This window comes from Drosophila kikkawai, chromosome 2R (assembly GCF_030179895.1).
Source record: "Drosophila kikkawai strain 14028-0561.14 chromosome 2R, DkikHiC1v2, whole genome shotgun sequence".
NCBI classification, from domain to species: domain Eukaryota; kingdom Metazoa; phylum Arthropoda; class Insecta; order Diptera; family Drosophilidae; genus Drosophila; species Drosophila kikkawai.
Genome location: NC_091729.1, coordinates 23,061,998 through 23,086,378, shown reverse-complemented (window position 1 = coordinate 23,086,378; position 24,381 = coordinate 23,061,998). Strand labels below are relative to the sequence as shown.

Below are 24,381 nucleotides of genomic sequence, written 5' to 3'. Positions count from 1 at the left end.
CATATGCAACAAAAAAATATACATATATTAGTTATATGGATTGAATTCAATTTTTTTCAGATAATATACCAAATATTAAATATATGTAATATACACTTTAGAAACTCACTCAAGGAATTAAATATTATCCATTTATTTCCCGATTTATTACACAATGGTGCGAATGGTTTAACTTTTAATTCTTCATAATAAAATTACAAAATTCTGGTCTTGCGTTCAACGAAATAATTAATTCAACGTAGCTTTTAACTCTGTTAAAGTAACTTAAAATACTTTCCATCTGGTTCAAGGTTGACGTTTCCGCTATATTATCGCCTCCGAGGAGTCATCCAGTTCACCCTTGATCTCTGCTCCAATGGGTGCCACCACGTTGTTCGAATCGGGCAGGATGCTCTCCTCCACATGCGAGGCTTGATTAATAATAAACACATTCGGGTTGGTCGTACGCGTCAAGTTTGGTGCGACTATGGGTACCGAGCTAACGCTGCGAGCAGAAACCGCAGTCGCAGTTGGTTTAACAGGCGCAGGACCTCGCGTAGCAGGCGTCTTACTGATAGGTCGAGGACCTGCAGCAGGCCCTCGGTTAGCAGGAGATGCTGCCTTGCCCACTGGCGCATTTGTTGGCCTAACTTTGGCCCCGGCCTTAATCGCAATAATACTACCCTTTACTGCCGATCTCTGTGGAGTCTTCCTAACGGTGATCATCTAAAAAAATGAGAATTATTCAATAAATTTATTATTCAATTATTACAATAATTTGTGGCCTTTAACGTACCTGCCGTTGACTTGCTTTTACGGTTTTGTTGTCTATTTCCACAAATCTAGAACCTGCGCTCGCTGCTGCTGCCGCTGATGACGATGTAGATGCTGCTAGCGGAGTGCTGGTAGCCGCGGGAGCAGAACCTGGAGCAGTTTTTCGTCTGGGGGTCGCAACATTGGCTTTTAAATTCGGAGAAGTGACGTTCTTGAAGCCAATGACATTTCTTGCCATATCATACACGGGTTTCCGGATCACTACTGCCTCTGGCTGCGGTATGGCAGGGGGAGGAGGTAGAGGAGACACGGTAGCGCTGCTGGTGGCCTTGTTCACATAGTGCACATAGTTCTCCAGCAGCTTGGTGCCCACATCCACGTCGATTGGCATTAGGCTGCTGGTCTTCACCATTTCCTCGATGGTGCGCTGTCGCTCGGCAACCGTCAAATTGGCCACTCGCCGACTAAGGGCTTGAAGGACTAAATCGAACACCTGAACCCGCGTCTGCAGCTCTGTGCGCTGCTGGTCTGCCGGGCAGAGAATCGGCAATTGGATGAGTGACAGCGGCAGACTGGCCGCCATCGACTCGCTAGCTGTTGGCGGCGGTACCGGTGCCCCAGGAGGCAGTACCTTCTTGGTCAGTGTGGTTCCGCGTGGCAGCTGCTTGGTCAGCGAGTCAATAGATGATGCGGGAACAGCAGGGGTACGTGTGCTGGACGATGTTGCCATAGGTGGGGCAGCTGGTTGACGGAGCGGAGCCGCAGGCAGACTCTGCGGTATCGGCACGGGCGATGCCGAAGCAGCCAGAGCCGGAGGATCAGGAATAGTAGTGCTTCGTTCACTGGAACTTAGCTCCTTATCTTTGCCCAGCAGCTCCAGCTTGGCACGCACCTTATTCGGGATATTCTTGTCCGCCTTAGATATGAACTTGGTGGTGATGACCAGGAACTGCGGCATCTCCAGCACTGGCGCCTCAACCTTGGCATGCAGGCGCGTCGGATCAATGGCCGGCATCGGTCCATCTAGATTCGGACAGCAGAAATCCAGGCCCACTTCGCCGTAATTTCCCGAATGGCGATTTGGGTAAAGAAACGAAAACATCTTCGTGTGGCCAAAGGAGTTTGCGGTGTTACCGGCTGCATTCGCCGAGGGAATTTCATTGGGCACAGGATGCTCAGCGGAAGTAGAAGCACTCATCACTGGCGGTGTACCCTCTGCAACCAGCGGTGCTTGCGGCACAGGTGGAGCACCATCCAAAGGCACTGCTTCTTGACAATCCCCTTCCATGGGCTCTGGTGGATTATCTTCGGGCTCTGATTTCACTTCCGCCACTGCAATGGGTACTGGTAGTGGCATGGGTAGGGTGGTGTTTATCCGAACCTTCTTTAAAGCGGCCAGCCTTCGGGCATCCTCCAAAGGTATCACCTCTTTCGGAACTTTTTCTGCATTCAAGGGAGGAACAACCAGGGTTTCTATGGGTTCTGAAGCTGGCACTGGTGCAGGAGGGGTGGGTGGTACAGATGGAAGCGGTGGTGTCGAGGCAAGTGGAGCCAAAGCAGGTGGTGCAGGAGCAGTTGTTACAAGGGCAGGTGTTACAGGAGCACCTGTTACAGGAGCTGCTGTTACAGCAGCAGGTGCTGCAGGAGCAGGTTTTACAGAAGCAGGTGGAGCAGGAGCAGGTTGTACAGAAGCCAGTGCTGCAGGAGCAGAGGTTACCGAAATCTGTGCCAGTACTGTTGAAGCTGCTTTTTTTGTTGCTACAACCGGAGGAGGCACCACAATACCTCGAATCGGCACCAATGGCGGTACTGGTGGCATCAAAGCAGCCACCGGCGGTTCTGGACAAGAACTATTAATCGATTCTGACATTGATTCCGCCGCCGACTCTGTGTCAGAAGCCATATCATCTGCTGGCGCTGGTGTCCTCTTAGGTAATTCCTGACGTTCCTTCCGTTGGTCCTTCAGCCATTGGCTGACCACATGCCGATTAACTCTGATGCGAAGTTTACGAGGCTTTTTAACTTCCGGAATTGGTTTTTGGGAAACCAGTGATGCCTTCGAGCCACTTGGCACTGGCTGTGCCAAACCGACAGCTGTTATTTTCACGGGAAAAGCCAAGGATTGGTGCTCCTGGTCAGGACCTTCTTCTTGTTGCTGCTGTTGATCCTCTTTGGGTCGCTTGGGCATGCTCGCTTCGGCCGCTTCTAGAGCCTTTCGTTTCGTTGCGGCTGAAATTCGCGCAAAGCGTCCATTTTTACGAATTCTGTTCGGTGGTAGCGTTTGGGTTGTGGGTAATGTAATAAGGGAACCAGTTTGCTGCTCTTGATTTAAAGGAGTCGGTGTTGGAGCCAAGGATCTGCTGCTGCTTGCAGCTCGGGTCATGTGAATTGACTTGGCAATGCTTACGGTGCGCGGAGTAACGGCCACAGTGGGTTTCTCCATGCGAGATGTGGCACTAGACTCTTTCCGCTGCTCAGCTATGCCTGTCTCGCTATCCTTGGCCACCGCTACGACTGGAGTATCGGCAGCAACTTCCTCCGATTCAGGCGATTCCAATTTCTGCTGTTCCGATTCCTTGGCCAGTGGTACCTTCCGACCAAGTGAAGCCCCCTCAGATTTACGGGTCTCAGTTTTCTTGGCTGCTTCCGCTTTTAGTGGAGCTTTGCGAGAGTTCAATGACTGGCCCTCCGACTTTCTGGTTTCTGTCTTTTTGGGCACCTCCACTGGGAGCGATTTTCTGGCTGGAGCATCCATTTTTTTTGCTGTATTATCCACAGCCACTGTCGGTTTTGGAATCACTTTCGGTTTGTTTTTATCCAAGGCGGTTACAGCTGGAGTCTCTGGGTCAACTTTCTTTTTTGCCTCCGATTTACGGACCGTCTTTTGTGCCTCCACCAACTGCACTTTTCGGGGCAAAACCGGTGATGTCTCCAGAGATTTACTCAAAGAAGAAGTACTTGCCAAACTGTCCTTAGAAGGAACCAGTGAAACGGATATATTAACTTTTCTGGGAGCAATCACCGTCGATTTATCTTCTTTAGTGGGAGATTCACTTTTCTTACTGGCTGGCAGCACGGCCTTCTTAGTGACAACAAGGGAGCTGTTGAGGGTCGGCTGGCTCTTGGCCTTGCTCGCTTCGACTTCAGACTTGCCCAGAGATTTGCGGCCAGAAACAGGCAAACCCGAACCGGAATCCTCTCCCGGCAAAGGTTTGCGCAAATTGAGAGTGGAACTCAGCAGGGTCTGTACCATAGGCTTCTTGGTTGGGCTTACATCGACTTGTTTTTTGCCAGGAGCTGATATGATGACATGTTTCGTGGTCTCCGCGTAATTGCCTCCCTTCGTAGCGGCAGCAGTCCTCTTTGCCGCTTGCGATGTCTGGGGCTGATCGCTTCCGATTTCATTTGCTGGCGAGGTCATGATGGTTTCATTGCCTATCATGGATATGGTCTTGCCCCTCTCGCTAGGCTTGGAAGTTCCAGAGTCAGCTTTAGCACGTTTAATGGCTGGATGCTCCAGTTCTTCCGGTTGAAGACGGCGGCGTACTGTAAATAGGTTAAAGGGAGTAGGTTTTGAAATGTTGGTGTTATGATATGATATTTAAGTTATTAAGCTAAATTTAGGCCCCTAAAGGAATCTTCTGAATTATTTTTAAAGTACTCACAATTTTTAAAAAGTTCCTTTCTTTTCTCAATCCTCGACTTCAATGCAGTGACCAGCTTTTTTTTGGCGGCATCTAAATGACAAAAGGTAGATAAAGGGGGAAAAAAAAGATTATATTCATTAGAAATATTTCTACGTTAAAACTAATATTATATCAAAGATTGAGCTAGCTATTAACCATCTGACTGTGAGGAATCCGCTTCCCGCTTGCGCGTACCACGCTTCCCCCTGCTTTTAGTGCTGGCTTCGGGGGCGACGTCGGTGACACCTGTTGTTTCTGTTTCCATTGGATCTGGAGTTGGACTTGCAGTGGATTCGGCAGGAGCATTTTCGGGTTCTTTGGTGGGGTCTGGATCAGTGCAGTCCTCCCTAAGAGGTTCTTCTGAGGGTTCAACATCTTGGTCGATGGGAGTTTCCTCGTCGATGGGTATTTCCCTGTCGTCGGGAGTTTCCTTGCTTTTAGAAGTATCCTCGTCTTGACAAGTTTTCTCCACTTTGTGGACTTCCTCCTCTTTGTGGAATTCCTCCGCTTCGTGAGTTTCCTTCTCAATGGTATCCTCTTGATCATCGCTTCTTGATAATTTAAGGGTTTCATTCTCAGGATTTTGCATGACAGTAGTCTCTTCAGTAGATTCTTGCTCCTGAGTTATATTTTCAAGTTTCTCCTCAACATCAGTAACTTCTTCTACTGCTGTATCTTTAGGAACTTTTTCTTTAACTTCATCTATCGCCTTTTTAGGAACATCCTTTTGACCATCGCATGTAGTTTTTTCGGTTGCTTCCTTAGAAACTTCCTCTTCAACAGGATTAGGAATATTGTCAGACTTGGGAGATTCGCAGACAGGTTGGGACTCAGAGTTAGGCTGATCGGGAACTACACATTCATCTATGCTCTCCAGCATCTTATTAATTTTCTTTCGCTTGCTGGAAGGCCCTTTTTTGCGAATATTTTTACCTTTAGTCACCAAATTGGTAGTGGGAGTTCTTTTTATAAGAACCCGAAGCTTGCGACAAGGCAGGGAAGAGCTGGGAGTTTTTCGCTTAGTTTCCAAATTGCTAACCTCGTCGGAGATATTATCTTTGAGGAGTACATTTGAGGGGCTGTTGCTGCTGGTGTTTTTGTTATCCTCTGGCTTTGGTTCTGAATTCTGGGATATAGGTTCCGCTGGAATTGTTATCGAAACTGATTCAGAGTCTGTGGCTGAAGCTGAGGTCGCTGCGGCAGATTTACGTTTGTTTTTCTTGGATTTTCGCTGGGACCCAGAGGCTACCACTTCTTTTTCAGATTCCCTACTAGCAGCCGGTGGCGGTATTGGCTCTGTGTCCAGAGTTGGAGATTGGTTTTTCTTTGTTGTTTTTATTTGGGTTTTATCCGCGGTTTCGGTGGTGGATAATTCTACCATTTCGGAGGGTGTATCTACTTCAGAGTCCTCAACGGCAATAGCTTCCTTGCGCTTTTTAATCCTGCCACGTTTTACTCCTGTAACGCCGGCCTTATCTTTTAGCTCAGCCGATTCAGCCTTAGAAGGCGGCAAAATTTCATTGGAAACTGTGCGAGATATCGTTTCAACATCCACATCTTCCTCAGTATCAGTGTTGGTGGTTTCTTTGGGGTTGTTTGGCTTTTCCTTAAGGTCCTTCTCCCTTAATTCTTTTGCAATAGGATCAGGATCAGCGCTATTTGAAACTGCTTTACTCTCCAACGTGGGATTCATTTTCCTTGAACTTGCCTCTGACAAGGCCTTTTCAGGTTCAGTTTCGGGTTGATCTGTGCTATCGTCCACTCGCTGCTCTCTCATAAATTTATTTTTACGAGTTTTGGCCACACTTTTAGATTTGACACTTTTGTCCATGGAACTTTCCTTCCCTTCGGGCTTATCCTTTGTGGTTCCCCTAGCCCTGGAAGAGTGCGTCTTTGCAGGGGTTGGTGATGCCTCCGTTTTTAACTTGCCGCCACGCCTGATGTTACTTGAAATTTGTTCGTCCTGGCCAGCAGCACCATCTACTTTCGTTTCTGGATTTGAATCGCTTTCCCTTTGGCTAGTCCTCAATTGAATTTTCTCCCTTTGGACTTCTGAACTTTCGATGGGCGAATTGCTCTCCGGTTTGCCATGGTCCCATCGCGATCTGCGGGATCTAGACTTCCTGGAACTGGACGGTTTTTCATCAATATTTTCCGCTTTCGACTCGCTCGCTTTAGTTTGTTCTGCAGGCAACTCTGAAATATCACCAGCTTGGACTTCTGCTGGCTTATCTTTTTGTTCCGATTCACTGGATGTCGATTGCTCGTCAATTAACTTGGAAATGTGAGGAGGCTCTTTGGTTGGCTTTGCCATAACCTTTTTCTTTTTGCCCCTCTTCCTTGAAGGCTTCACATCCACCATTTTCGCATCAGTCTCATCAGAACTTGGCTTTTCTTCACCCAATAGCGTAGCATCTGTCACTGGTACATCCTTCACTGGATTGCTGTCTTCTGTCATACTCTTATCCTTCGATTCAATCTCAACTGTAGACGATTTAGTCTCCTTGGCTAACTGGGAGCTTTCCTGGGAGGAATGGCTTTCAGCTGGCGACCTTCCTAGCCTGGGACTGCTGCGCCTTGAGGAATCATCTTTGAGGAGAGTTAATTCACTTCGTAGCGAAAGCTTGCCACGGCTTCTGCGCGGCGTTTGCTTAGTTGGAGTGCTCTCTGGGGTACTCTGTTTGGATTCTGGCTTATCCGATCTAAGAGCTCGGCGAGCAACCAAACTTTCAGCAGCTTCTCGTAGTTCTTTGAATTTAGCTGGTGATGAGAGATTTGTTTTTTTATTTGGAGTATTTAACTTGAGAGAATCTTCAGTATCTTCAGTCATGGAGTTCTTTGTGGGTGTCTGGTCCTCTATAACAGGACGTTTTTCTTTAGCTTCTGATTGCTCTTCAATATCGGAGGGTTCTTGAACTTCGGATTCTGTCGATTGCCTTTCTTCCAGAGACTGTTCAGCTGCTAAAGATGGCCCTAAAGCGATGGATTGATCTTTAACTGGGGATTGGCTTTTCGTTGGGGATCGTGTTGGGGATTGGCCCTTAGCTGGTGATTTCTCTTTATCGGAAAGTTGTCCTTTAGCTGGGGATGGACTCTTAGCTGAGGATTGACCCTTAGCTGGGGATTGACCCCTAGTTGGAGATTTACCCTTGGCTGGGGATTGTCCTTTAACAGGCGATTGACCGGATTCTCTTTCAACTTCGGTTGGGCTTTCAGATGGAGCTAGCTCTTCCGAATTTCCAACAGCCTCCGTTACAATCTCCTGCTCCAATTCCTTGACAATATCAATGACTGGATTTTGATCTCCGACCACTGTTGCCGCCGCTTCCTCAGTCACCTCCATGCCTTTTCCCACTTCAGCAGCCAAGATCTCTTCCGCCAATTTAATGTCCTCAGCTAGCTGAGAGTCACTCTCCTCGAGCATATTTCCTGCCACCTTAGAAGAGGCGTCTAATGCATCGGCGAGTTCGGGCGTCATTGCAATGTCCCCTGCCGTTTCAATGGCATTTTCGATTTCCTCCAGGTCCTTTATGGCCATTGTTGCATCGTTGCTCTGATTATGATCCTCTTGAATTGTCTCTGGTTGTGTTACCCACTCTTTATTTTCCGCATCTTGAGACTGGGTTACACTTTCGGTTATTTCGCTGGTATCCATGGCCGTGTCAAACGATTCGGTTGATGTGTACACTGTTGATGATGGATTCTTTTTGAGATTTCGCTCTGCATCTTCTTCTATGGACGAGTTCCTGTCCGGGGCATTTTTGAGATCGGTTTCTTGGTGACATGATGACACGCTAATATCGTCCTGGGATAAAAATCCTGCAAACTCTTTGGCTTTTTCTAACTCTGAATTCAGTTCGGTCGCTTTCTGCTCTCCCAGCAAATCCTGCTCCTTGACCGCTTCTACTCCACTCGTTTCCACTATAACATCTGAATCTTTGGCCACGGGTTCATGCACATTTTCAGCACTTTTCGATTTTTGCAGGGATTTTCTGATGGTTTGTTTTTTACGGGGTCTGCCGCGTTTCCTCTTGACCAGCTCTCCCGCTTGTCCTTCTTTGGCACGACTGAGGACATTGTCCTCGTCGGTGGCAGCTCGAGTTTTACGCTGTTTCTCCCCTTGAGGGCGTCTGCGCTTGGAAAATGCTGACTCACTCCTCGACCTACGCAGCTCGGTTCCCATTGACTCGCATCCGTTGTCAAGGCGGTCGCTGGAGTAGGTGAGCTTGCGACCGTGACGACTTGCCAGATCGGAGGCTCTGCTCGGTTCTCCAGAGATCTTGGACATGGATCTGCTGCGATGCTTTGAGCCGGAACGCTTCTGATACTCGACCGAGCGTTCTACATCGATCTCCAATATCTGCTCAGCCAGGTCTTGGCTCATGCGCTGCAGCGTCTCAAGTGTAAGGCCATCATCCACTTCGAACAGTCTGCGACTGCCACTGGCACTGGTGCTAGATTTTTCCTCCAAGGAATTTGTGCTGCGGCCTGCAGATTTCGCAGGTGAGGAAAGGGAGCTGCCGGCGGCCTTCGTTGGCTCACATTCCTGGTCGCGCTCCTTCTCCTCCTGCACTTTTCCACTGGCTGCGAAACAGAAAAAGCAAAAAAAAAGTTACAAATGTAAGGCGGAAAATATTGGGATCACGGGGACGCTCATGGTTATGGAACTGTCGCCCCAATGAATGTCGGTGCACACTTACCCGCTGATCGCTCTTTAGCATGCTTAACCTGTTCGGGGGGAGAGGTAGGTTTCTTTTCGCTGGAACGGGGTTTCTTAACAAAACTCTGTTTCTTATAGATCGGCGGCGCCTCTGCGCAACTGAGATTATTCAAATAAGACTGCAAGCGCTCATAGACGCTGTTCATTAACGACGACTGACTCCTCCCATTCTGCTCATTCTCCTCATCCTGCTCCCGCTGCGGCTCCTGGCCATCGTCGTCGGAAACAACAGGTGTCACGGTGTCTACACGGTTTGTGTTTTTACATATTATAAATATTATCAGAGGGTTGGCAGTATCAACTAGTCAATTACGCTGACTTACCCGCCACCGATGTGGTCCGGCTTGTGTCCGTTGATATATCGATGATTGGATCGGCGTCATCGTCCGCCGAATCGAGATCGTCGAAGAAGTCCGACTCGTATGTGTACGACGAATCGCTGTCCGAGTCATCAAAGAACTCTGTCAAATCTGTTCAAGTAAAATTAGCATTAAAATTCCAACAAAAAACAAAGGATATTAAGGATAGCGTACTTAAGGGATCCGTTTTGGGCTCGTGCTTTGGCGGCTTTAGGTCTGTCTTCTGGGCCTTCAAGATGGTCACCGCCTTGCCCTTACTGGCACTGCTGCTGCCGTTTACAGAGCTCGGCTTGCTCGGATTCTTATACTTTCCAGTGAGACTAGGAGCAGCAACAGCGGCTCCTTTGCCGGACGACGCGGTCACCGGCGGCTTCGACTTCCTGCTGGATGACTTTCCGCGGGCGCTGCTGTTGCTGCTGCTGCTGCTCCTGTACAAAGCATCACTGCGCGACTTTTTCACTCTCGCCTGCGAAGTGCTGGGCTTGGGTACAGTCAATCGCTGGGTTGAACGCATTAGGACTTGGCCTGTGGGTGAATTTGACATATGTATACCAGGATGCGGAGACTCTCGCATTTAATCGAACTTACCCAAATCGTCCACGGAATCCAACGACGAGAGCCGTTCGCGACGCTTGTTTGGCTTCGATCTGCCGATCTTCCGGTTGAACAGCGCGTCCAGAGCGTCGTTGGAGATATCGCTGGAGGAGGGGGACCGGTGACGCCTGCTTTGCGACTTGGAGCCTGCGCCTTCGCTGATATTGAGCAGGTCGTCGTCAACGGACTTGTCAAGAAATAGCTTTTGGAATATGTCCGCATCGAGGGAGGACGAGTTGCTCGAGTCTGACGAAATACGACGCCGCCGGGCGCCGGCAGACGGTCGCCCATCGGCGACTTTTATGCCTGCAAACACAGGGATCACACACACATTACGAAATACACTATTCGAGTTGCCCTTTAGAGCACTCGTGAAGATGACAATCACGCACCTGGCAGCACCAAGTCTTTGTACTCGTCGAGATATTCTATGTCTTCCATGTTATACTTTTCATGTGCGTCGTCCCAAAGTGTTCCCTGCACTGCGTCGCACTCTCATCAATAAAAGTGGGGCAAACAATGCAAAACTACTTCCGGTGCCGAGAGCCAACAATTCTTATTAAGCGTGCCCAAGCCAGCAGCTATTTTCTACTTTTTTACGGTAAAAAAAAGACTTAAATATCAAGCGAAAATGCTGCCGCCTAGAGATGTTTGCAATATCGATGTGACTATCGATAGATCGATGATTTTTAAAACGGCGATTTTTTCCCACTAAGAGAAATGACATATTTTTTAATTTTTTAAGTGTTTTTACAGTTCCTTACAGTTAAAACCCATTTGAGTGGTCCCACGACGAGGAATTCTTGCGACAAAAGAAATCGTTTCTGTACCTAACAAGTACTTATGGCTTGTAGATGTTGTTACTTAATGCTTATTCTTCGTCTGCTCCTTGTTCGTCGTTTTTCTTTTCGATTTATATATAGGTTTTACTATTTTTTGGAGCAAATTATGGTAAAATTTAAAAATGCAATGTTTTCGATGTTTTAAGTATCGATATTCATCGTGAAGATGAACGCATTTTTCCCGCGCTTCGGTGTGGGTGAAAAATCCATTTAAATAATTTAAACATAAGGCTAACTGCTATAAAGGTTCGCCACGTTGTTTCTATCTTTGCTTAATTATCAACTTTGTTTATTGTTTAAACGACGCCACGAAACTTGCGCGTTAGCCGACAAAATCTAAAAATACCCCTTATCCAAGGCAGCAACCAATATTGTTTTCAATACTTATCGTTATCGGTGTTGTCTGGTGATTTTTATTTAAATAATTATTAATTAAGTACATTCATGTATAATGGTAGTGACTCCGTGAAATATTATAATTAACAAAAATGTATGGCTATATTAAAATAATACATATTTTTAGTTCTCATATTTAACCAGTTTGCGCAGTTTGAGTTATTGAGAGTTTAAAATATTTTAAGCCATTTTATTAAATTATAAAAATGCTTGTTAAGTTTTGATTATTTTATAAGAACAAGTTAATCCAAAATTATTTTTACCTGTGACCTGTCAATTTATGTTCCGATAGTTACCAAACAGCTGCCATCTCTAGAGCACCTCGAAAGAACACGAATTGCAGCCCTGACATACGCCACTATCGCCTGAACGCTCACCACTAACGTGACGTGGAACGAAAAAAACGAAGCAGACACGAAGCCGAGCCGAGCCGTCAAATTCGTATTATTCCACCGCTCATATTTTCCAGGTCATCAATCGCAGTCAGAACCGTGAGACAAATAGATCAAAATGGTGAGTTAAACTGGCCAGCAATGGAGCAATTAGCCTAATCCAGACCCCCAACAGCCCGCTCCTGCAAGTTCAACGTCCGTGGGCAGCGGATCCCGCTCGCCCAGCAAACTGACGGCGCCACGTAGCGCTGGAGCTGGGGGCGGAAGCACGCTGAAGCAGCGCAAGACCACCAGCAGCACCACGGCGGCCAGGAGTCGCGCGCCCGGCGGAGCCGGAACAGGCGGCATGTGGCGCTTTTACACGGACGACTCGCCCGGCATCAAGGTGTAAGTGGTGGAGCCTGAGCCGCTGGGCTATATTTATAGATTCCTAATTATGACACTTCTTTCTCCCCCGCCAATCCCACAGTGGACCCGTGCCCGTCCTGGTCATGTCGCTGCTGTTCATCGCTTCCGTCTTCATGCTGCACATCTGGGGCAAATACAATCGCTCTTAAGCCATTTCATTCGTAGCCAATAAATACTTTCACCTCAACGAACGTGAAACAGTGTCGACGTCATCATTTCTTTCGCGGCGACGGCGATAACAACAACAGCAGCAACAACAGCATGAGAAAGAAGCATTCCGCTTGTTGAGGCATCGGTGTGTTTTCCACATGAAATTAATTAATACCTTAAGCCTAAGTTAAAAAACCTGCGTAAACGTACATTTTTTCAAAATTTCGTCGTAACTTTCCTGTCCGCCAAATCCTGTGAAAATTAGTGCTTTTCGCGGGCTGAGAATTCATTCCACAATTTATCGTGGTCATGTGCATTATAGAGATTCCGCGCGCAGCCGTTGCAATTCAAAACTTTGTAAGAAGACATTAAACGAAAAGTGTTAAGAACAAAATAAATTTTGTATTAAATTAAACATTTGGCTTCGTGTGTGTGGGGGTACGATGATAAATCAAAGGCACTGTATGCTGGTTTCTCCCATAAAGTGAAGTTCCCTGAAGTATTTTCGGCGGTGATTGCATCTTCTTTCCCTGTGATTATGTTTGCCACAGATAAGACAGCCTTTGTCCTTTGTGCGCTTTAGCTTGCTGTTCCGGAACTTTGAACAATTGCTTTCAATGTGTCCCTTTTCGCCGCACAGCCAGCAATGCTGTTTGCTTTGGTAAAAGGAGCAGGTGTGTCCCTCCCTTTGGGTGCATCTCCTGCAACTTGGACAGTGCACATAGTTGGGCTTAACACAGGTATCGCAGTGATCACAGTGCCTGTAGGTCTGGCCATTAACCGAGGGACATGTCCCACAGCGACTGCAGTGAAGATTCTCTTTCGCAGTGTAGCAATCACAATCCTGACAGTATTTGTAGCCCTCTTCCAAAGGCAAGCGAAGCAATCGCAGTGGCACATTGGTGAACATCCTCACGGGTGAGCCGCAGAAGCGACTCTGCCTGCCCACGTTCGTGTATCGCAAGTGATTCGTATAGTTTATCCTGTAGTCACACATATCCATCTCCGGCATTTCCTGCTTTATGTGGTTCGCAGAGTAGTAGGGATAGATCCAGAAAATGGACAGTGGAGTGGAGGGCAGCTGGTTGATCCGGTTGTGGAGCCTCCTCAGGGAGCGTAGGGTGTGGGAAATCAACTCTGTGCGACAGCCAAAGGGCGGATCGGTCACAATTAAGAGGTGTTCCGAGCTAGAATTTTACAGCTTTTAATTGAGGATTACATTAACTTAAGGCTATTAACTAACTTGGAGCAATCCAGGAACTTCTCAAATGGTCTTCGATTGTAGAAAAAGTGATTGTTGCACATGTTATAGAGGCAGAACTCCCCTGGTCCCAGGTATCCAGCAAATCTCTCATCCAAATCGAGAAGAAAACTTTGGAGTTTATGACGCAAATGGAAGTGGAGACGCGGTGCTCCCATGCAGACTACTTTGCTAATGTTGGAGGGTAAGTCAAAAATCGAAAATATAATGTGTTTCACTCACGTTACTCCCAAAACTCGGCACTGTTCCGCCAGAAAGTTCAGAGCAGCTTCGTCAAAGAAGTACTGGGCATTCACTTTGTCCTGGGAAAGAGCTGTTAGGCTTAATGTGGGATCAGAAAGAGCAGGATTCGATCCGTTTCCGGGTAATGAGGGATATTCTCTTTCCTCAGGTTCAGTCCCAGGGCCTTGACCGTTCCACTGGTCTGCTGGCAGGTGAAAATTGCAAAGTTTCGAGTCCCGGTGAGCGGAGCAGGCGTAGTATCCCTGCCTGGGTAGCTGGGATTGCCGGTAGAACAAGACAGTGGGTCCATGCTCGCAGCGGGGGTGTTGCTCGCCGCCCGCAGCGTCTTCTTCCTCTGCCTGGATAAGCAGTTTATCGCTTTTACTATCAAACATGCTTGAAAACAAATATTTTGACGGAAAGCAACAGTTGGCGCTACCACCGAGCTGCCGAGCTGCCAACTTGTATGTAAGAAAAAATGCTGGAATTTTAAGGGGGAAGTTTCAATAGAGAGATTTTTTAAGAGGAAAGCCACATATTCATCTGGTAACACTTAAAAAATCTATAAAAGCAACTCGCGTCGTTTAATTTTTCTCTTATTTAATAAATATATTCAAAGCCGTCACGTAAGAAAATGATTACACCAAAGCAAAGCCAAATTAGTGGTTTATATTTTAAAGTGAAGAAAAGTTGATAAACTACACTGATGCAGCCGGAATTAAACGATTTAAAAAGGTGAGTGAAGAAAAAATTGAATGTTTTTTCTGAATTTGATGAATGTTCTTTTTCCGAAGAGTCGAGTGCCGGGTCGCAAGGCTTGGCACTCTTTCCTGTAGAAAGAATAAGAACGGCCAACTGATTAAATATACTAACTAAAATGCATTCCTAAGTGCACTGTATAAGGCAAAGCAATTAACCCTAAATTTCATTTATTGCAGATGTGAAAAACCACGTGGCGACAGAGGGCAAGCCGGCGTTGACATGCTTAGGTATGTGTGTGTATGTGTTCCCCCCTGTGTGTGCGTGTGTGTGAAATTTTTTCTGATGATAAGTTCAATCTGAACAAAGTGTTGTTGATTTATAACTTAAAATTAAACCAAAAGGATTCTGAGAAACAATTTACATATTAATGATTAATGTAGAATTATTAACGAAAAATTAATCCAAGTATTTTCTTATATTTTCAGCTTTTTACACAAAAAAAGGCGGCATTTTGAGGAACCTGCTTGGAAAATGTGAAGTTAGGTAAGAAAAGTTGAAATTAAATTTTATTTAAGCTGATGATAAGTTCAATCTGAACAAAAACTGTTGATTCACAACTTAAAATTAAACCAAAAGGATTCTGAGACACAATTTCCTAATAATAACTTATTAGAAATGTATTCAAGACATTAATCCAGATTTTTATTCTTATTTTTAGATCTGCATTGTTAAAAGTAGGCCCCTTTTTGAGAAACAACCCTGGAAAAATGTGAAATTACGTAAGTTTATTTTAATTTAATATATAAAATCTCAACCTAACCTGATGATAAGTTCAATCTGAACAAAGTGCTGTTGATTCACAACTTAAAATTAAACCAAAAGGATTCTGAAACCTTTAAAAATAATAGTTTATTTAATAGAAAATTACTCGGATAATCTAACCTAGTTTTCTTTATTTTTAGAAACATTTTCGGCTTCTGGAAGCCTTGTTGCACTGGAATTATATCTGTCATATGGTAAGTTTACTTTACAAATTAAGAATAAAACTTAAAATTCAAATGATGAAAGTAATTACCGTACGATTTCCGTGATTAAAAACCCCATGGCTGCAATTTTTGCAACTGATTTTTATTCCAAATTTAATTAGATTTAATTATAGCAGCTACAGCCTCTAATTTTATTTTCTTTTGTTTTAGGTTCTCCTCTTATGGAAGGGAAATCATTTGGAAAACCAGCAATGCCACATAAGGTAGGACACTATTCTTATATATTGTATAAACTTCCTTTGTGATGACAGTAATTACCGTACGATTTCCGTGATTAAAAACCCCATGGCTGCAATTTTTGCAACTGAACTTGAAAATTTACCTTTATAAATGTTAATTTATTGAAAATGTATTAACTTGGTATTGTTTTTAATATTTTTGCAGGTTATGAAATATGATTTTAATGAGGCACTTAAAGGGTTCTTAAGTTCAGGCATGGTAAGTCTCAAATAAATTATTTTTTAATATGCTGCATTGTTTATATGATGAATACCTTTTATCTATTAACTTTCGTTCTACTGAGTAGAAAATGCGGAGAAAATTTTCTGATATATAAAATAAAAGCAGCATATTGTTAAATAATTATTTGATATTGTTGTTAACAAGATATTTTATATTCTTACAGATCTGTGAACTCATGAACTCTTCCATCACCCATTCTAATCACTTTTTGAAGGTGAGTTTACATCACTTTTATTATTTAAATTTTAAAACAATATTCTATGATGTTACTTCTAGTATAGTTCATTAGAATTACACATGTTACAAACTTTTTGAAGCTGATTTCCTTCTAAATTAAAATGTTTTCTCTGTAAAAGTGAAGTTTTGCTAAGGGTATCTTGTTTTTTTTTATTACAGATGGTATAATGCTGCGGGTACTCCAAATGATATTGCTGTCTAAACGAAAAGGTAACCATTTATTTCTTGTTTTCTGGATTTGTACAGCGTCTGATGATATAATCCTAACTCAGGATTCCCTCTTCTGAGTAGAACCCTAAAACAACCATGCTGTCCACTTTTCCCTGTCTGATTATATTAAAGCACATAAAGCTTTTAATTTTGTTTATAACGGTTTGTTAACTATAAATATCTTTACTTACAGATATTCCCATAAATAATATTTGAAATCTGGAAATCTTGGAAAAAGTAGCTGTTATGGAAATCACCACAAGGTAAATTGAAGATCAATTTGGAGTAATATTAATTTGAAAAGCACTTGCTCTGATGATATAATTCCTTACTCAGGATTCCCTCTTCTGAGTAGAACCCTAAAACAACCGTGCTGTTCACTTTCCCTGTCTGAACTCAAGCGCTTTACAAATTTTATTGGTTTTATTTAAGTTATCACTTGTGCTGGTTTATTCATAGAGATTTATTTATTTACAGCTCGTATTTTGAAAGTCTTTCAATGCTAATCAACCTTAATATATATTTAAAAGGTAAATATTTATTATTTTTTTCAAATTTAATTTTCCTTAGACTTTATTTTAAATGATGAAAAATCCCTTAGTGGATTTTCATACTGAGATAAACGTAATGCTGTTGTTTAAATGTCTTCTTTCCCCAACTGATTATTCTTTCACATATGAAAGTTGTGGTTTTTAAATATTAAAATACTAACGATGTGAATTTTTTCTATTTCAGCTTGTGAACATTATTTTGGGAGCTGATTAATTCTGATGAATCTAATACAAAGGTAAATATCAAGTTATTTCGCTTTAATAATTAACTGAAATGAGGAAAATTCGTCCGTACATTTTTAACTGAGATAAATTATGCGGTTTGACGATTCCCCACCTGATCTTTTATTTTAAATAATGAGCTTTTGTCTCAATTGCTTTTAATTTTCAATTAGTTAATATAGTACATATATGTACATGTATTCTTTTCAGATTGTCTTCGCAAATCTATATGTTCTTTGATAGTTTCACCGAGCTTAGGATTAAAAATCTGCCAAGGTAAATAATCTACCTCCCGTTTCTTTTTTATTTATTTGAAATGAGGAAAATTCGTCCGTACACATTTAACTGAGATAAACCCTGCTGTTTGACGATTCCCCACCTGATCAAATCATTTCAAATATTTAATTTGTTACAAATGTTTAAGAATATTTAACTCATTCGTTTTTTTTTATTTTTTTTGCAGGTTGTGGCGTAATTATTTACTTTTTGAAAAAATAAATAATCAAATGAATCAAAAATATATTCAAAGCGTTTCTATTTATTGGGGGTATGTTAGGGATTATTACTTCATAATTTTTAATTGGATTTATAATAAAAAAAATTTCTTAAAATCTGGTATTTAATTATTTATTAAATATTTTTAAATTATTATTTATCATATATTAATAAATTGTTCTTAAATATAACCAAATCATACTAAGAATGATAGAGGTAATTGCTTTTACTCTCAATTTAGTTTTTAAATCGGCCCATAGTCTTGGTTAATTTTTTAAACATGCTCATGATTGGGGAAGTGGGCAGCATTGGATGCTCATGAACGGGGAAATGGGCAGCATTGGATACTCAGGAGCATCCAGTGATGCCAGTATAACATAATATACGCCATCTGGCGGAAGATAACGTACTAGTTGTTAATAAACTTAAGCTGGATGCTATGAAACTCGACTTAAATTTGAAGTTAAATATTTTATAGATTTTTTGTTAATTATTTTTAGGCATTCCTCTGGTGTATGCCTTAATTTGCTTTGCCTGTGCCCTTCTATATATATTTCACTTTCTCCAAAACACATTTTCTGTATGCACTCTCCTGTTTCTTAGCATTTTTAAGGACTACAAACCTCCATTTATCATGCTGTAGTGCTGTCCATATAAGCGGAAGCTGTTTCACCGCTCGCAACATGCATGTCCTGCCAGCCGTAAGAACAGCAACAATAACAGGCAATAACAACCGGGGGAAGTACATATTAAGGGCTGAAGGAACCCCAAGGAAGGGGAAAAGGGTGTCACAACTATTTTCAACATTGTGCACACATTTCATTCATTGAGTGCAGCGCAGGACTCGGGCATATTTACAACCAGCTGCTACGATGACTATGACAGCGATGTGTGGGAGGCACTTTATGCGCTTTTATGCGATTTTATGGGGCATTTTAAATGACAGTTAGTTGGTTTTTTTATTAAGTTGATAATTATCTGTGGAGTGTGGGTTTATGGCGGTGTGCAATCAAAACGCAATGAATTCAATTGAAAATTTTCCATTTCCCGTCCAAGCTCAAGTTATTTACAACTTCACTTGAGGCTTCAACAAAAGGAAGTAGAGGGCTTTCAAGGGGTTGCTATGTGTGCAGTGAGAGAAAATGTAATTCTGGTTAATTTGTATTAAAATAAGCTTAGTACTTTGGGAAAGTAAGTGCTAAATATGAATTAATGAATGAATCTCTGCTTAATTATAGTTTTTTTAAATTTAATAATAATAATATTTTTCTGAATTTTTCTCCCTGTGCTCTTTTGGTGTCTTCGCTTCCGAGGCTTTCCGGAATCTCTGGTGTCGTCGGACGCTGCCAAGTCGTCGAACTTTTTGCACTCGATATGTGACGACAAGGACATCGCTGCGCTTTTTCACTCCCGAGACTGATAAAGATAAGGCCAAGGAGCCTGTCGCCGCTGCTTGTCGAGTGGCTCCTGCAGGAAACTTTGCCTTTCTGCCTGTCTTGCCTCAGTTCCTCTTCCCCTTCCCTTACTTCTTTTGGCTCTTTTGCCGCCGTCCTTTTGACCCATCCCCTCTGGCTTGGGTTTTTGTGGTTAAATGTAGGGAGGAGCTATGAGAGCCAGCTGGGCAAGTTGGCCAGCATTTCTGTGACAATTTATTTTCTATGCTTTGGCATTCGCTTTTCAACAAATCGAAAAACTATTAAATTGGGCTGAAAGCCAGCAAACGAACGCCAAAGAGAGTCCAGTCACAAAAGTAAAAACAAATGCAAAGGAAATGGTGATGGAAAGCCGAGACATTTATTTCCGCAAAATATTGAAGATCGTATGCCCTATTTGTGGGATAATTGGAATTTAATAGTGGTTGACCCAGGGTTGAGGGTTAAGTGATAGAAAGGAGTCTAGCTTTATGAGGCTTTTTATAGATTTTTAAAGGGAGAAGGTCTTCTCCTGAATAAAGCAACAAGCCTTTGATTTCCAGGCATAAGCTATACTATCCATTATCTCTGTGTCCTGCTAAGAGTATACAAAGGCAAACTCTGGTCGCTTTCTGCCAGGACTAACTCTATATAGTACGTAATGTCGGAGATTTCGCTTTGTTGACAGTCACGCGACTTTGCCATGCTTTGGCACATTTGATTTGGCTGCAACTTTTCACCTCACAGCGGTAGAAACTGCGACGACATCAAGTTAATTGGATGGGAAAATCTAGGCAGGGAGGCCGGCAGGCATCTCTCCTGCGGAGGAGGTCACGGGTGACGAGTGACTAGTGTGTGTGTGTGTTGGGTGTGTTGTGTGGCCAAGGCAACCGAGCCCCGATTACAATCTAAGCCTTGTGGACACAGAGAAGAGCGCTTACATACATCGCACATGGCATTCAACAATTTTGAGGCGAGCAAACAGACATTAACACGTGAGCGCAGCTATCTGTGGGATCTCGGAGTATCACAATCTCTGGATCTCAGAATCCGTGAATCCCCGAGAATGTTTGCTAGTTGGCACCTACTCAAAACGAACAGCCTACGGAACTGGGGGCATATACTTGTGTATACATAGAGAATACCCAGCACTTTTCGGTTGACACTAAACTAATTAAAAGTTTGGCAGACTCCGGGTTTCGGGTTGCGTTCACCCCGACCAGTCCATATGGACTTGACTCGCCAACTTATTGGCATAAATTACGCATTGAAATCACGTGTCGGGGGCTAAATTTAATCAGAGAGTGCGGCAGCTAAACAAGAATTAAATTTAGCAACATAACCAAATCAAAAAAGGGACCGTACTTCCCCTGACCCCCGTACATTCCGTACATCCGTATCCAGGGTTGCGGTCGCAACACCGAACATGGAACACGGACACGAAGCACGGACCATTTCCCCCTTGCGAACTGAGGAGCAAAAAAATTTGCACACAAACTACGTGACTTCAATTCCTCAGTGTGGCTACAAAAGCAGAAAAGGTAAAAAATAGAAGGCTCAGGGTGTGTATGTCTGTGAGCGTATGTAGTATCTATGCGGTTAGCTTTCAATGGCCTTTGTTCGGCCCCGTGTACAACTTTTAATCCTTTGCACTTTTGTCAATGTCAGGAGACGAGATAGACTCAGATTTAGATTCGGCCCAATGACCAAACAATACACAAAAAATGGTCTGCGAATGGGTTAACGAAGTGGTAATACCCCTTACTTTTGTTTTGATAAGATTGATTATAATGTGATAAAAACAAAGACAGCATAAAACTTGACCTATTTCCATATATTTTATATGATTTAGGGTTGTAAAATAAATAAGTTTTTAAGATAATACTCCCATATTTGTTTGATAATAATTAGAAAACAACTTATTCAATTATGAGTAACGAATGTTCCAAGCTCACAATCCCAATTGGTTTATCTTATCTAAAATATACATTTAAAGACCTTTTAAAATGAAATGTAATATTAATTAATATACTTACCAGTCCAAAAACTCTTTAAAATGTATTCAATTCATTACAAACATGTCTAAAGATGGCAAACTGATGATACCCTTGCCGTAAGTGACAGCACAAAAAAGGACGATATAAACGGGGAATTGCACTCTGTTTGGGAAATAGTTTTTCACCACAATGACATTTCAGTTTTCCGCACACGAACGGTGATGCGGCAAGGGCACGGGAAGATGGCCAATAAAATTAATTGATTTTGAGGTTGCCTCCTTTTTTATACGGCTGCTGTTTTTATTTTATTTTTTTTTTGTTTGTTGGTGATTTTGATTTCTGCTGCTGTGACAGTTGACCGCATTTGATTGGCAGTGGCGGCTGTTGGGTGAGGCTGAAAACAGAATGCAATAGCTTAAACATGGCCCAGGGATTTCTAATTAGATTAGCTTGGATTTCAGACCAAGTGGAAGTGGGTAACTATAGATTTTTATATATTTTCATTAAAGAGTTTGGGAAACATATAAAGCTCAAATTCTTGGGAGGTCTTGAAATTGGTCTAGCTTTTCTTTGGGAGATAAATATATTCCTTAAGAGCCCGTTTTGTATAATATTTAAGTCTGAAATTAAATGAAATATTAGTGAAAATGTAATTTTAAAAACCCATATCTTTCTACCAACACCCTTTTCAATTTAAAATACATTCTGAACTGGTCAGTGGGTGTGTGTGCCTTTTGAAAATTCCCATAAATATCCATAAATAGCAAAGTAAAATAAATATAATAAAATATGCCGTGTAATTGGCGTATCGAAATTCGGATTAATTTTTTACGTTTCACTTTCCTCTCCATTGGACCCAGCGGCAGGGGAAACGAGCAATTTGGCAGCGTAAACGTGAACGTAAACGAAAGCGCTTTCAACGATTCTCCGCTTGCATCTGGCATTGATTTCCATTTTCCATTTTTATTAACAAGCATTTAAATGCAATGAAGTGAAATGCGAATACGAATCTCTCTATACCGACGCACATTTGTGTGTGTAAATATATATAAATATGTATATTCCAGGCTGGCCTTTGTGCTGGAACCTTTTTTTTTATGGCTTGCCATAGTGTAGATGGCATTTCATGGCTGATTTAACCCGGTCTGCCTAACAGTTTCGTCTGGGGGGGTTCTCCAGCTTTTTCCACCCAATTTTCCTTGCCTCACCACTGGCAGTTTTTCTCGATTCTTCGGCTCCTGTTATTGCTGTTGTTATTCATTCGTTCACATTTTTTCATATGTCAGTGGCGTAAATGAAAACGCAAACGGGGCGTATGATTAATGTGGTTTACATATGAAAACGAGACTCTGCTCTGTCCCAGAACTCCATTTCCCCTGGCTATCTCTCTTGCTCCGCATCTTCCGGCTCCTGTTGGTGCTGTTGCTGTTGCTGGTTTTCTTGTTGTTGGCAGTGCTTATTCAATAATTTATTGCTGGCAGCCTCAGCCACTTACAATGTCAGAAAAATATGCGCGAAATATGCATAAAAGTATTACATGCAGACTTTTGTCAGCTGGGCGGAATGTCACGCCTCCCCCAACCCTTGACTTCGATTCCATTCTAGGTATACATATATAAAGTAGCTCCTTCCTCAAGTCGAAAGTGAAAGCTTAAGCTTTAATAAATCACCGAGTATGGGATTATCAATTAATGGGCTGCTAAGAAGCGAACAGTGATAAGGAAACTCAGTTTAATGAGACTTGCGAGAAGAGGGTGTAGGAAAGGGAGGGGTTTTTTCTTGATGTTAATTGAATATTTAATCTCAATTAATTAAATTAATTTGTCAAGACTTCAGAGAGAGATATATAGCAAAGCTACATCTTATTCATATTAATTCAAATTGAATCTTGTATGTAAGTTTCAGGTTAACAAAAGAATATCAAGAAAATTATAATATTACTTATAAAATAATATAAAAGAATATATTTTCTAAAATTCCCTTGCTTAATTCACTCTCACCCCTTGTTTTTCGGCAGTGTATTTGAATAAATAAACAATTCATTATCAATAATGAACTACAAATGTCGCATGACTGATGTGATTGCTGGCTGAACTTGAACCGAGAGCGATAAATCTGCAGTTCCTACTCCGATCCCAAATGGTTTGTCCGACTTTCCGGCTGCTCTCTAGACCCACATCCCACATCAGTTCAAAATGAGCAGCCGGAAGGTCGGGATCGTGGGCAGTGGATTGATAGGGAGGGCGTGGGCGATGCTCTTTGCAGCCGCCGGCTATCGAGTTCAGCTATACGACATCCTGGAGAGCCAGTTGTCCACGGCACTGCAGGAATTGGACAAAGATCTGCACAGTCTGGAGGAGAAGGGTTCGCTGAGGGGACAGTTGAGGGCGGCAGAGCAATTCGCTCTCATCGAGGTCACCACAAAGCTGGAGGAGCTCACTCGTGAGGCGCTGTATATCCAGGAGTGCGTGCCCGAGGTCTTGCAGCTAAAGCGGTCACTTTACACCCAGCTGGATGAGCTCTTGGGTGAGGACACCGTGGTGGGCAGTTCCACAAGCACCTTTATGCCATCGCTTTATAGTGAGGGGCTAAAGAGGAGACAGCAGGTGGATTTCTGTACATTTTTGAACACAAAAGTAGTTGATAATAACCCCCGAAACCATTTCACAGATGCTGGTGGCTCATCCGCTGAATCCCCCGTACTTCATACCTCTGGTGGAGATTGTTCCTGCTCCCTGGACATCGCCCCAGGCAGTGGAGCGCACTCACTCTCTGATGCTTAGCGTGGGCCAACGTCCGGTGACTCTGAGGAGGGAAATCCAAGGCTTTGCCACCAACCGGATACAGTATGCGATCCTCAACGAAGTGTGGCGTCTGGTGGCTTCCGGCATACTCAGTGTGGCGGATGTGGATCGAGTGTTGAGTCAGGGATTGGGACTTCGCTATGCCCTCCTGGGATCCCTAGAAACAGCCCACCTAAATGCTCCAGGCGGAGTGGCCGATTATTTCCAGCGATTCGGTGGTGAAATCTCCGCCGTGAGTGCCACTTATGGAGCAACGCCAGACACGCAAGGCGATAAGGTAACCTTGGAGGATATTGCCCGGCAGTGTGAGGAGCTGGTGCCGCTGGAAGCACTCGAGGCAAGGAGAGCCACCCGTGATGAATTCCTCACGAAGCTGGCCAAACTAAAGAAGCAGTTTGAATAGGAAATTAATTGCTGGTTGTGTGATGATGTTCTTTGAATAAACTGAGAATCAACTTAA

General features: G+C 43.3%; 4 protein-coding genes, 1 long non-coding RNA gene and 3 other non-coding genes across 9 annotated transcripts; 6 read left to right on the top strand and 2 right to left on the bottom strand.

The window, feature by feature from the left end:
• Window positions 1-117: 117 nt before the first annotated feature.
• Window positions 118-10,766, bottom strand: Su(var)2-HP2. 2 transcript variants are annotated; one of them, XM_017169094.3, is made up of 9 exons: window positions 10,505-10,766; window positions 10,107-10,418; window positions 9,693-10,043; window positions 9,483-9,629; window positions 9,140-9,403; window positions 4,596-9,023; window positions 4,419-4,490; window positions 776-4,299; window positions 118-705 (listed from the first exon to the last, which is right to left on the bottom strand). In XM_017169094.3, exons 1-9 carry the CDS (start codon window positions 10,551-10,553, stop codon window positions 304-306), a joined length of 9,549 nt encoding a protein of 3,182 aa, XP_017024583.3. In that variant the 5' UTR covers window positions 10,554-10,766; the 3' UTR covers window positions 118-303. The 2 variants fall into 2 exon arrangements, with proteins under 2 accessions (XP_017024583.3, XP_070140157.1); XM_070284056.1 differs by lacking the exons at window positions 4,596-9,023; window positions 9,140-9,403 and having other exon boundaries at window positions 10,505-10,763.
• A 938-nt stretch (window positions 10,767-11,704) lies between these two features.
• On the top strand, window positions 11,705-12,715 carry Sec61beta (Sec61 translocon subunit beta). The gene is made up of 3 exons (XM_017169105.3): window positions 11,705-11,863; window positions 11,918-12,129; window positions 12,212-12,715. The coding sequence occupies exons 1-3, from the start codon at window positions 11,861-11,863 to the stop codon at window positions 12,297-12,299; spliced, it is 303 nt and encodes a 100-aa protein (XP_017024594.1). The 5' UTR covers window positions 11,705-11,860; the 3' UTR covers window positions 12,300-12,715.
• Window positions 12,683-14,330, bottom strand: LOC108076316 (rRNA N6-adenosine-methyltransferase ZCCHC4). Its single transcript, XM_017169096.3, has 3 exons — window positions 13,784-14,330; window positions 13,544-13,732; window positions 12,683-13,487 (listed from the first exon to the last, which is right to left on the bottom strand). The coding sequence occupies exons 1-3, from the start codon at window positions 14,176-14,178 to the stop codon at window positions 12,752-12,754; spliced, it is 1,320 nt and encodes a 439-aa protein (XP_017024585.1). The 5' UTR covers window positions 14,179-14,330; the 3' UTR covers window positions 12,683-12,751.
• Window positions 14,331-14,363: 33 nt separating this feature from the next.
• LOC108076189 (uncharacterized) lies at window positions 14,364-17,735 on the top strand. Its single transcript, XR_001770767.3, has 14 exons — window positions 14,364-14,518; window positions 14,722-14,772; window positions 14,971-15,028; window positions 15,204-15,264; window positions 15,448-15,501; window positions 15,682-15,734; window positions 15,916-15,969; window positions 16,157-16,207; window positions 16,390-16,440; window positions 16,634-16,703; window positions 16,918-16,970; window positions 17,176-17,227; window positions 17,424-17,489; window positions 17,677-17,735. It is a non-coding gene; the product is annotated as an uncharacterized lncRNA (long non-coding RNA).
• LOC121503054 (small nucleolar RNA Me28S-Cm3227) lies at window positions 14,819-14,900 on the top strand. Its single transcript, XR_005991239.1, has one exon. It is a non-coding gene; the product is annotated as a small nucleolar RNA Me28S-Cm3227 (small nucleolar RNA).
• Window positions 15,055-15,135, top strand: LOC121503056 (small nucleolar RNA Me28S-Cm3227). Its single transcript, XR_005991241.1, has one exon. It is a non-coding gene; the product is annotated as a small nucleolar RNA Me28S-Cm3227 (small nucleolar RNA).
• Window positions 15,302-15,383, top strand: LOC121503055 (small nucleolar RNA Me28S-Cm3227). The gene has a single exon (XR_005991240.1). It is a non-coding gene; the product is annotated as a small nucleolar RNA Me28S-Cm3227 (small nucleolar RNA).
• Window positions 17,736-23,226: 5,491 nt separating the features above from the next.
• Window positions 23,227-24,381, top strand: Had2 (beta Hydroxy acid dehydrogenase 2). Its single transcript, XM_017168937.2, has 2 exons — window positions 23,227-23,723; window positions 23,788-24,381. Exons 1-2 carry the CDS (start codon window positions 23,313-23,315, stop codon window positions 24,322-24,324), a joined length of 948 nt encoding a protein of 315 aa, XP_017024426.1. The 5' UTR covers window positions 23,227-23,312; the 3' UTR covers window positions 24,325-24,381.